Source organism: Cryptotermes secundus, unplaced genomic scaffold (assembly GCF_002891405.2).
Source record: "Cryptotermes secundus unplaced genomic scaffold, Csec_1.0 scaffold2191, whole genome shotgun sequence".
Classification (NCBI taxonomy): Eukaryota; Metazoa; Arthropoda; class Insecta; order Blattodea; family Kalotermitidae; genus Cryptotermes; species Cryptotermes secundus.
This window is the reverse complement of record NW_019743684.1, coordinates 25839-37813: the sequence shown is the minus strand read 5'-3', so window position 1 is coordinate 37813 and position 11975 is coordinate 25839. Positions and strand designations below refer to the sequence as shown.

The following is an 11975-nucleotide window of genomic DNA, read 5'->3' as shown; positions in this document are numbered from 1 at the left end:
CTTCTGGATAATGCTAGTCTTCGTGTTCCTACTTGCCATGTTCGAGACTTCTCTACTTTTAGCGTTCGTCCCTCAAAAAGACACTGTCCCTCTTCTCGGTGCGCCCTTGCTACCAACGTGGTGGGTAAAGATCTTGACATATTTGCAGACGGAGCGGTTTCTCTGAATCATATTTTACAAGCATGTACCAAACCTTTTACGGAGTTACTTGATTAGTGTTTTCATTTNAGTTATTATTATTAACTTCTATGTGTGTATGTACATGTATTGTCCGTTCTCCCCACAAATGGCAAAACTATTGGAAATGTACTTTTTTCCCCTCGCATGTTAAAGCTAACGTCAATTTTTTAATGGTTATTAATTTATTGCTATTATATAGACTGACATATTTTGTGTTTTGCTCTTTAATTATTTTGTGTATTTCTGTGTACTCGTGCTAACTTTGTAATTGGCCTCTGTGCTGTTAAATTTGCACGTAAATAAACACGAATTGAATTGAATTATTATTATTGCCACTGTTTCTTATCGCCATTGCGTCTAGGCCGACTCTGGGTCCCACTCACCCCCTACTAAGCGCGCACCGGTCACCGTCCCCTGAAGCAAAGGCGTCGTGACGTGAAGCTGACCAATCACCTCCTTATGGCCTAACGTGTAACTAAACATGGCGACAACTTTAATTTTACACACTATTATAGCAAGTGTCACGTAACTTCGAACAAGGCCAAGATTAACCTTGAATGTGCAGAAGAAAAATTTCAGACAACGGGGTGGATTCGAGGGTGTGAGAAGTGACAAGCGGCCAGTTGTTTGTAAGTCACCCTCGAAGCAGGTTATACTTACGGTTTTTCTGTCATCTGTTTAAAGACGTCAGTTTTCTTGTGCGCTAATCGTACATAATGAGTAAGAAATTAGGTCAGGGTATAGGTCTACACTCTCAGACGAAGCAAGTAATTGCAAATGTATGTAATTACTTAAAGAGACAGCAGATAGTGGAGCTGCTGTAAACTTAAAGTCAATCCAGAAAACAGTATGTGAAGCTACAGGAATCGGCCGTACTGCACTGAATGAAACTATTCGAAAAGAAAAGAGCTTAGAAGAGGGCGCTTCCTTTGACTCACCGACCAAGAAAGGTAAGAAGGAGAAACCTGTAACGGAAAGTCATCAGTTTATAGAAGACGCCATCAGAAGAATGGTCTACGACTTTCATAAAACAGAGGGCGAAAGAGTTAGCATGCCCAAACTTCACAAAAAAATGGTAAGAGACCTAAAATTTAAAGGAAGTCTTCCTAGTTGCAGGAGAATTGTTCGCAGGGCTTGGTTTCCGTCGAAGGACGAGGGATAACAGAAAAACATTGATTGAATGGCATAACACCCGTTCTAAACGCCTGCATTATCTGAGGACAATCAGGCAATATCGCAGAGACGGTCGGCCTAGAAAAGTACTTGCATAGTAGCCACACATCGTCATACTCCTGGGATGACTCTCTAAACAAAGCACTCTCCTCTCCTGTTGCCAAACTTCCACGAGCAATTATTGTACATTGTGGTGGTAAGCAAGATTTTGTGGAGAAAGCTTTGCCTATGTTTAAGTCAGGCAGAAAAACAGGAGACTACCACCACGAGATGAATTCTGGAAACTTTGAGAAGTGGATCCTGGAAAAATTAATTCCAAACTTGCCTCCAAGAACGGTGATCGTAACTGACAATGCAAGTTACCATAATATTGAAGTAACCAGAGGGCCAACTTCAAATAACAAAGTAAGTGAAATGAAACAGTGGTTGGCAGAACGGAACATTTTGTATCCGGCTTCGGCACTGAAACCAGACCTGTACGAAATAATAAAAAAACACAAGTCAGATAATAAAGAATATAGACTAGACGCTATTTGTGCTGCTGCTGGACACTCTGTGATACGTCTCCCACCTTATCATCCAGACTTTAACCCTACTGAGATGGTGTGGGGCACCGTTAAAAATTGGATGGGCCAAAGGAACGTGACATTTAAGTTGGACGATGCAATGCGTCTAGCAGAGGAGAAATTTAATTCTATTTCCGCCGAATACTGGGCAGCATATTGCAATAAAGTGGAAAATCGAGAGGACCAGTCCTTCGCAAGGGAATTGGATATCGACACCAGGATAGACAATATAATCATCACATCAGATAGTGAGGAAAGTGAAACGTCAGATGAAGATGATGAGTAAATAAGAGATACGAGGTATGACCAGTTTTAATTTTCACGGCATAGACTACATTTTTAACAGGGACACACTAGTTAATTCTACATGTACTTCCAGGACGAATGGCTAAATTCTTTTCTTCATTACATATGACTATTACCTTTTTATTTTCAAAGTATAAATTGGTAATACACATTAAACATATTTTTCTTTGCATGACGAGTGACAATATACTATTTGTATTATTGTAATATGTTCTTCGAAAAGAGAATAGGATAGTTTCAACGAAACGCGAGGGCTCGGTGAAAGTGGAAGAGCGTGTGTTAAGAAACTCCTCTCACCACAAGCTATGCGCGGGATTTGACTAGGAATGCGGGGGCCTTATTCGAAGTTACGTGACACTGTCTATACTCTTATTGTGAAGGAGTGGAATGGTTATTTAACGATGCTGGCAGGATCGAGACTATATAGCGTCGGTGATAGGATGATTAATGAATATGTAGTAGTTGGTGGGATAAGAATTGGTAGGGGAAACATGTGCTCAGAGAAAAACAGCCCCACTGCCATATTTTCACTATAAATTCCACATGACTTTACGTGACATCGAACCCAAATATTGTTATTATTATTATTAATGGTGCTCCTATACTGCCAAAGCGGTGGGTGAAGATCTCGACATATTTGCAGTCGGGACAATTTCTGTCAATCACATTCAACCTAAAATTGTTAATAATATTTGTCAATATCTTAATATTATGTGCGTGTATGTACGGATATTGATCTTATTTTATTTTTCTCTCCTGTTAACGCTAACCATAATTTTTCTTGGAATTATTATTAATTTATTGCCATTGTATAGAGTGTCATATTTTGTATTTTGCTTTTTAGTTACCTTTGTGTATTTCTATGTACTCGTGCTAACTTTAATTGGTCTCTGTGCTGTTAAATTTGCATGTAAATAAACATGAATTTAATTGAATTATTATTATTATTTTGTTACTTCTTTTGTTTTAGTTTATAATTATTAAATTTAATTCTTAGTCTAGTTTTTAGTTTTGTATACATTACATTGTTGCCTGCTGTAGGTTACTTCCTGTTGGCAACCACTCAGAAAGAAGGAACATAATTTCGTTCTTATAATTCTTCCAGTATTACCCGCACTCCGCAATTACACTAATGGGATTTTGTTTTGTCTTTTTGTGTGTGTTTCTTTGCTCCTGCAGCCTTTGGGCTATTGATTATGCACACAAATAAATACAAAATTTGATTGGATAACAACCATGTTGGTAAATGTTTACGTAAATCTACAATAAACCTTAAACTGAAATCATGATTGTATCGGCTATATGCGTTAATACGTCAGTGTCACTAGTAGGGAGTTTCCCGTTCTCTTACCTGGTAATAATTATTGTTTCATTACGTAGTTGAGTCGTGACGTAGAGACGGGAAACTCACGAGTCACCACTGACGTCGTACTTCCCCGCCAAAATGACCCTGTCCCCGCTATATAAGCGCTCCTGCTCTCAGAGTAGCGATACTCTGTCTCTCAGATCGACTGCTTTACGATGTTTCCGAGCCTGAAAGATCCCGAACACGCTAACGTTCGCATCAAGAATATTGGCCAACAGGTGTATCTGTGCGTGACGCAGGACGCCACAGGACACCCGGTGCTGGGCACCAAGACACTCAACAATATTGTTGATCCTGACGGTGAGTGTACAGATCGAACTCCACTCGTTGGGTTGTATGTGTGGTGTGGGATAGGGTTTCGTGCCATATATCAGTATTACATGAAGAGTAACATATTATTCGAAGGTAACATTGCACAGAGATGAACATAACTTGAACCCTCCACCAAATATTCTTGTGGTAATACAATTAAGGATTATGAGATAGGCAGGGAATGTAAAATTCATGGGGATATGAAAATAAAATTTTTGTAGATCACTAGGCGTAGACGTAGATAGTAGGATTATATTGCAGCGCTTATAGCCATTGCTATGCAACGACCGCGAGATGGGCGGATATACCAGGGCCGTTTCTGGGCAACGGTTCCGTAAACACATTCCCACAGCAACAGACACGAAAGCAACAATGGTACAGCAACAGAAGAACAGAGTTTTCTGTGTTGTCCGTGCCAAGAGGTTATAAGTGAGACGAGGTTTAGAGCTTAGTCGGTTAATAATTAATATCTGGTCATGAGCCCCAAATTGGGCTCGACACCAAGAATTATCGACTAACTGACCGTCAGTCGCAATGTAACTTCGACTTCGAGCTTAGTCGGTTAAATATAAGAGACTTAAACTTGACTATGTTCGAGCTTACGACCGTTCAAGTGACTAAGCTGCCGTTGTAGCATAAGACACGTAAGATAGGCGTGATCTGATTTGCAAAACCTGGACTGACAGGGGGCTTTCGGACTTTTGCTTTTGAACTGTGGGTATATACTCGTAGTGCAAAAGCAAGAATTGTCAGTAATATGCTATATGAGCCATACGTACACTTGATGAAAGGTTCAGCATATTCATAAAAGACAAACCCATCCACTCGTCAGAGTGAATGTTATACAAGGATTATGACAGCAAGAATTTAGTTGCAAGAAAATATCTCAGGTGGTTTCAAGGGCATGACGCGAAGACGAACTAATTGGCGGCAAACCGCCAGTCGTAAACTACCTTCGACTTTGACTTTGAGCTTATTCAGTTGATAGTCAGGCGGTGAAGACAAGACTAGGATGTTTGTGTAAAATGGCCGCAAGTTAGTTGCAAGAGTGCTCAGTTGAAAGTCCTGCTGTGCTATTTGGAGTGTGTAGTTTAGTGAGACTGATATAGTTCCTCTTTTAAAATCCATTGCAAGGAAACGGCTAGTTGAGACTGAAATAATCTGAGGACGCTAATCTGTGTGTCGGTGATCTGTAAACTGTAGTCACGAGTCATGAGTGTGTAAGTGGTCAATAAATCGGGTCACCAGTCCAAACCCCGTCAACAGTCACACTCTTAACACGTGACAATATTAAAATGGATCTTAAATAGGACATGAGGGTAAGCTTATGGACTGGATTCATCTAGTTCAAGATAATAGCTAGTGACGGCCTAGTGAACACGGTAATAAACTGTAAGTTTCTGTAGAATGAGGGGCTTGATTCATGAGTACTAGGAAGTATTGTGCCACATATAGTCAGTTACATAATGTTCTATCTCATATCGTTGATTTTAACAGCTTAATCAGGACATTTGATAGGTAAACATAAGCATATATATTTATCTTATAATCAAATCACTTTTCTTAACTTCTTGAACGACATAGTTGTAAACTTAAGTTTGTTATGTAAGTTTTGAGGTTTTCACGGCGATGACAATGAAGAAAGTCGTCTTCTGGGTTTAGGCACCGTGTATTCTTCGTTTCGGCCGACGTTTCGGAGGAACGTAGCGTAAACCCAGAAGACGACTTTCTTCTTTAAGTTTGTTAGTTTAATTTTATAAACAAAAACAAAACAATTCCTATGTGACAAACAATACACTCACAGGAACTGCGAGTAAGTGGAGATCTAATGATGGAAGTGTTAGGAGCAAACTGTGAGGACCGTTTCGAACAGAAAAACTTTATGGATCCTACCGACTGAAGATGCTGCATTAGAATACGCCTAAAGTCCAAAAGAAGTCGTAACAGAGCTTTCGGAATTGCTGCTATGTTCCTCCCCTGTCTCTCGAAACGACAGATTCCGAGTTTCGATGAAACTTGATTCCGATATAAAAATTTCATTAGAAATATCTATAGTTGCAATTTGATCGAAGGACCACAGATCGGAAAAATTAAATCTAGGAAATACAAGAGAGTAATAACATACAGAAATATAAATCACCGAACAGGTTAATGCAGCGGCAACGCTTTACTCAGGAGGTTCTTGGCTTTCCGGATCTCCTGAATGAGGGCATCCATAAGTTCGTGAGCCCACTTCACTGGAATTGGTTTCTTGAAACCACAGTGGACTGTATCTGAACCCTCCATCTTCAGAGTAAAGGCTATCCATTGCCGCAGTGAGGCTTCTGTGCTTCCTGAATTTGAAAGCGTTTGTCTTCTTTATTTCAGTTGACTTTTCTCTCTATTACTACACAAGTGCAGAAGCTTGGGAAACCAAGATGGTGCTTCCAGTGCACCAGGCCACCAAAGTCTGCTTAAGCATGACGGCAGATAAGAAACTTCAGATGTCGGTAATTATGTTTTGTATATTTTGTGTCACGCAATTCAGCTAGAGAAGAAATGTTCATTATCTACGAATGAAGCATTTTAAAATTACAAACTGTCTTAGAAAGTTAAGCCTTGTCATGATGATGATTATAATTTTTATTATATATGTATATGAACATATTAATTTTATTTGGAAGGTAGAGAAACTATTTATCTATGTTTTGATACGATTCATAATCTGTCATCTTCACTAAACATTACTAGAGTGATAAATCAGTGTAGCATACGTAAAACAGACAACAAACACATTTGAAATGACAATCAGAGATACTAAAGGGACCACGTAGAGCAGGCATGTCAAACTCAACTTGTACAGAGGGCCACCTCAGCCCTCTAAATAACAGTCCAGGACCGCACTTCAAAATAGAAATATACATTAGATTTTGATACAAGGAAATTTAATTCCATTTATTATTTAGGAATAATTTAAATATAATTACCTAAAGTCACATATCTTACAGTTTCAAAAAGCAAGAGAATGCCATTTTTGACAAGTATCAAACAACTTTTCAATATGTAAAAAGAGAGATTACACAAGAAATTTTGTAAGAAATAGCAAAATATTGAATTTCCTGCAGCCTGCTAATTTATGTCTGCGTGAGACTTCTTGTCTTCTGGTCTGTTGGAAAATTGTCTTTATAAAAAAATATTTCTACAAAAATTTTAATATAGATTTTAATATCAATTAGCTCTAAAAGTTGAGGGGCCGCACTTTATGGCTATGGGGGCCGCATGTTTGACATGGCTGACGTAGAGAGTAGGTTAATACTCGCAGAGTAGGTGGATCTTAGGAAATAGTTCTCGTGCGAGTGTGTGTGTGTGTGTGTGCATGCTTCGGTGCATACATGTGAACTGAATGTAGGTGGCTCAGGACCTCAGGACAAGGTCTAGTGGTGGGCTGTTATGAACGGTTATGAACACTAGTTCCATTAATGGTAGAGGAATTCTTGACTGTCTGTAAGAGTATTAAGTTCGATTCACAAAAAGACTTGCTTCGTGGTATTAGTAAGTTATGATAGGGCTTATGTCATGTATTGATTTATTAACGGATCTTGCTTGTCGGCTGATCATGCAGTCACTGAGAGACATGGCAGCAGTGCTGAACTCGAATGAACTAGAAGGTGTGTTGGAGGATCCTTTGAGATTCACGAAAGCAGACAGCAGGTTTTTCTACATCAAGACATCGGGCAGCAATGTTGCACTCGAAGCCATGAACGGTAAGTTTAGAAAGTACCAAATTTGACAAGAGCCAGTTAAGTTCAGTATAATCTGACTGTCATTAGGGTGCTTCGTTTTGACCTAAAGCTACCTCTACACTCTTGCATCATTGTGCCGCATAATAGTGGGTTCGCGGATTCAAATTTCGCTCTAGGAATCCATGTAATTTATGTCAGTGTGTCTGCTACTGTGTTGTGTAGGAAGGAACCTTTAGGTGGCCTGATCCCCCGTCAAAGGTGCCCTAGCATGTATCAACTTCATGATTAATCGGAACTGGAACAGTTAGACGGAAAATGCGTGGAAGGTTGCGAACAGACCCAAGCCATCAGACATGAAGGCAACATAAAAGAAGAGTATTTTAAGCTTGTTTCGTTAGCTCTGTAGCCGTCCACCGACGTACAGCCGCCACGACTTTCGCTCGAGCTTGAGTTCTTAATCACAGGATACGGGTGCTTCGGATATGGGAGTGGAACACACTTCGAGGTTTATGAATCCGGGGGGCTCCAGAACACACCGTGGATTGCAGTTTTAATTAAAATTTCATTAATGATGAATATTTACATTATTCTCCAAGCTAGCCGCTCCGTCCGCCGACTCGCTACCACTACTCTTAAACACTTCTCTCTTCTCTATCTACCTTCCAACTACCGTCCTCTTCCGCTCCCTATAACCGACTGCCCTCTCTTTACCAGTCCCCCAGTTGGCCTAAAAAACGAAAAAATAGAAACATAAAAAGAGAAAGCCAAGGGTCGAGCCCGGCATCTGACCCACATTCGTATTTTCGAGAAGCCCGTAAACTTTTTTAGGTCTTCAAGGCACGCAAGACCCCTCATGGCCGGTCTCGCACACGGCCAGTTCATGGGTTTATGGCATTGGGAGTAAACAGGCGGCGTTAGGGACAATAGTGGCACCCTTAGCCTAAAGGGGACAATAGTTGAATTACAACTAGACGGTCCCGGGATGGTATCTCGCCGATGGAGCGTCTGTCATGGTATTAAACAATGCATCAGTTGTTCATTACCTTAGTTAAATAATTTTGGCGAGGGACGTACGGTTACAGCTCTTTCTTTATCTTCATATTCTTCCGCTTACCTTTTCCACCCGTTTTCTTCTTATCAATCCTCCTTTCGTTTTCTTTCTCATTATACTAGTCCTCCTTTCATTATCTTGCTCCTCTTTCTTCTTTTCATCTTTCCTTCCCCCTCACTGTTTATTTAACTTCCTCTTTTTCATATTATTCTCTTAATTTCCTTTTGTCTTCTGTCCTTTCTTCTCTTCCTCTTTTTCCACTACTTCTTCTTTCATCTTATTTTCTCCTTCTTTCTTCTTACAATTCCTGTCTCATTTTAGTTTTTTCCACCTTTATCTTCTCTTCCTCTCTTTTCTAGTTTTCATCCTCTTCCTCCTTCATGTTTTCCTCTTTATCTTCTCTGCTCTGATCCGCTTGTGTAGGCGTACATGTCTAAAAGGAAAACAAGATAAGATATTTCTTGCCTAACTGAAGGCCTGTAAAGAAGCGCTCTGTTTCGCAGTAAAGGTAAAAGTAAACTGTAAAGTTGTCCCTGCGCTTAATTCATCAAATACCACGACATGGAGACTTGCGGGAGATTGAAAGTATAGCTCCACTATTCTCTACCTCGGCACAAAATGGAGGTAACCGATCAGCTTCAACCCCAAAGGAAAAAGCCCCAGTACCCATTGGAGAGGACGCTGGATTGGCCCCCGTGTCGGTCTGGACGCTGAGGAGTAGAGAAAGTTTTCTTATCCGTGCCAGAAATCGAACTCCAATTCTTTGGCCGTCCAGCCCCTAGCCCGTCATTTTAACGACTGAGCTATTCCGGCTCTCTTGTGCCATGGAGTTGATTATTATGATGGGCGTCGCAGGAAGTAAACCTGTATGGGAGTGATAACAACGTTCGGTCAAATTATCTGAGAAGATGACGTATTCTTTCATTTTGTTGTTGCTTATTATAATGTTGGCTTTACAGGTTTACACTCCAACCACTTCCTTATAATCAACGAATCAAACAAGCTTGACATTCAAGAACACCACAACACCAATTACCCTGAAGAGGCGCTGTTTTCTGTAGAAGACCTCGACAACACGGATTTGTTTATAAACTCCTAAACAGAGGTGCAGTTTCCCCATTGGAATGAAAGAAATGATGTGAGGTGAATCACAAGGAAACGGATGATGTCATAACCGACTTCATTTAATACAGCTGCAAGTGAACGTGTTTTTATAAACTCTTGTTTAGGCCCTTTAAATTGAATATCTGACAGACTACACAAGAGAGAACTTTAATGTCAGTACTGTGCAGATCGATGGTGAATGTTTAGGAAAGACGGCGAAATGTATGATGTGAAACCCTGAATTTGCTAGGAATTAAACTTGTATGGTATCCCTGCATTCTGACTACAGACTCTGGAACTAATATTTGCATTACATAAAATTGAAAAGCTATAAAATCTGCAGATGTTATTGAATATATTCTCTCAACGTGAAAGCCTGCAATTCATTGCCAATATTTAGTTTTGTTACTGTTTGAGTAATACATTAAGCAACACTCTATTTTGTAACCTATTTAGCAATGACATGTGTGACACTGATGCATTGATAAGTTAATCCTAATTTTACTGAAAACCCAAACTAACTCAATCCAACATAGTCATTACTCAGCTGGGAAATTTTCAGGCTTTTGTGAAACCCATATTTTCATTACAGTATTCACAAGAGCTTGATGCTTGGCTGTATCCAGAGCCAACTGAATCTACTCCACACTTGCACACTCTGTTTCTTTAAAGTACAGTTTAACATAATCTTCACACATATGCTCAAGACCCCCTGTTGTCTCTTCCTGTAAAGTCTTACAATTAAAATTCTGTGTTTATCATCCCCATATGTGCTGTAGTTCCAGTCAATCTCATATGCCTTACTAAACAAGCAGTACAGTATTATTTATTGTGTATTCAGTACTGTGGTAAGGTACTAACACCTGCAGAATGTTGTGTTTAAATTGTAACACTCACTCCATTACTAAAGGAACTGACTGTATTCCATCTGTGCAAAAATAAGATGATATTAACATATTCCAGTGAAGAAATATTCCCTACCTGTTATGGCTAGTCATTCAGTTTCACCAAGTGTATCAGATTATAAGCTGGTGCCTGGTGTGATATGCTTCAAAACGGGAAATAGCGCAAAAATATAGGTTCGCATCAAAGTATAACCCGTCCATCACTCATATGTCTGTAGCATGCTTTTCTGTACCCTCTATTCCTAATTAATCCATAACTCAGTTCATTGATTTCTGTAATGCTAATGCTGAAGCACTAAAATATGGAATATTTGGGGAAGATACTTTTATTGTGTAAAAGTATTTGTGTATAAGGAGAAGTTTACTTTTATGATATTTAGAAGTAATCATTATAGTTAATTGTTAATTATTATAATAGTATTTTATTTATTTATTTATTTATTTACATTTGAAGGTTTGTGTATGGAAATTATAAGGAAATTGTATGTCTCTTTCTTAAAAATACAGGTACTGTAACAAAACTAATAAACACTAACATGTACAAGTATCAATAATTATATTAAACTTATATAAAGTTGCTATATTTCTCTGATTCATGAATTAACAGGAGTTTCTGTGTAGTTTCTTTTGTCTCTGCTTTACACAGAGAAGTTTCAATAAATATTATACACAATTTTTAATTTTTTAATATGCAGCCTTTGCAGCTCCCTACTGATCCTTATTCGAATCATAGGACTATGTTCTTGAATTTGGTTCTCTTGATCCAAAAGACGTGTTGGTATGTATATCACTGTACCACGAACTGTTCAACTTTTGCAGAATACTACTGGTCTAATGGCAACAGAGAACTGAACATATATCAGGTTAGTGAATGGGAGGGTAACAATGAAATGTTTTTCAGGGAAATAGGGTGTGAGGGTACGGACTGGATTCATATTGCGCAAAATAGGGACCAGTAGCATATTCCTGTGAACAGTGTAATAAATCTTGTTACTCTACAAAAGATTGGAAATTTATTGTCTGAGTGATTGTTAGTTCCATGATGTCAGGCAAATCACAGATTATGGTTATTGTTATTGGTATAGTATGTTTCAGGTGGTCTTTACAAAGTCAGGAGAGTCACACCTTACATGGAGGTCAGTTTGTCTGTTTATGAGGTAATGTTAGCATAGAACAAATATTCTTCAAATTACTTATGGGAGCCTTTCACTACAAGTTGTCGGGCAATTCTTTCAGTCAGACTGATCAAAATGACGTCTGGTCTACACGAGATCATAAATGGAGAGTTTC

General features: G+C 39.1%; 2 protein-coding genes across 2 annotated transcripts; both read left to right on the top strand.

The window, feature by feature from the left end:
* The first annotated feature begins 1581 nt into the window (after positions 1 to 1581).
* LOC111874314 lies at positions 1582 to 2205 on the top strand. The gene has a single exon (XM_023869707.1). The coding sequence runs from the start codon at positions 1582 to 1584 to the stop codon at positions 2203 to 2205; it is 624 nt and encodes a 207-aa protein (XP_023725475.1).
* Positions 2206 to 3717: 1512 nt separating this feature from the next.
* Positions 3718 to 11360, top strand: LOC111874311. The gene is made up of 4 exons (XM_023869705.2): positions 3718 to 3891; positions 6271 to 6392; positions 7505 to 7646; positions 9636 to 11360. The coding sequence occupies exons 1-4, from the start codon at positions 3747 to 3749 to the stop codon at positions 9773 to 9775; spliced, it is 549 nt and encodes a 182-aa protein (XP_023725473.1). The 5' UTR covers positions 3718 to 3746; the 3' UTR covers positions 9776 to 11360.
* The last annotated feature ends 615 nt before the right edge of the window (positions 11361 to 11975 follow it).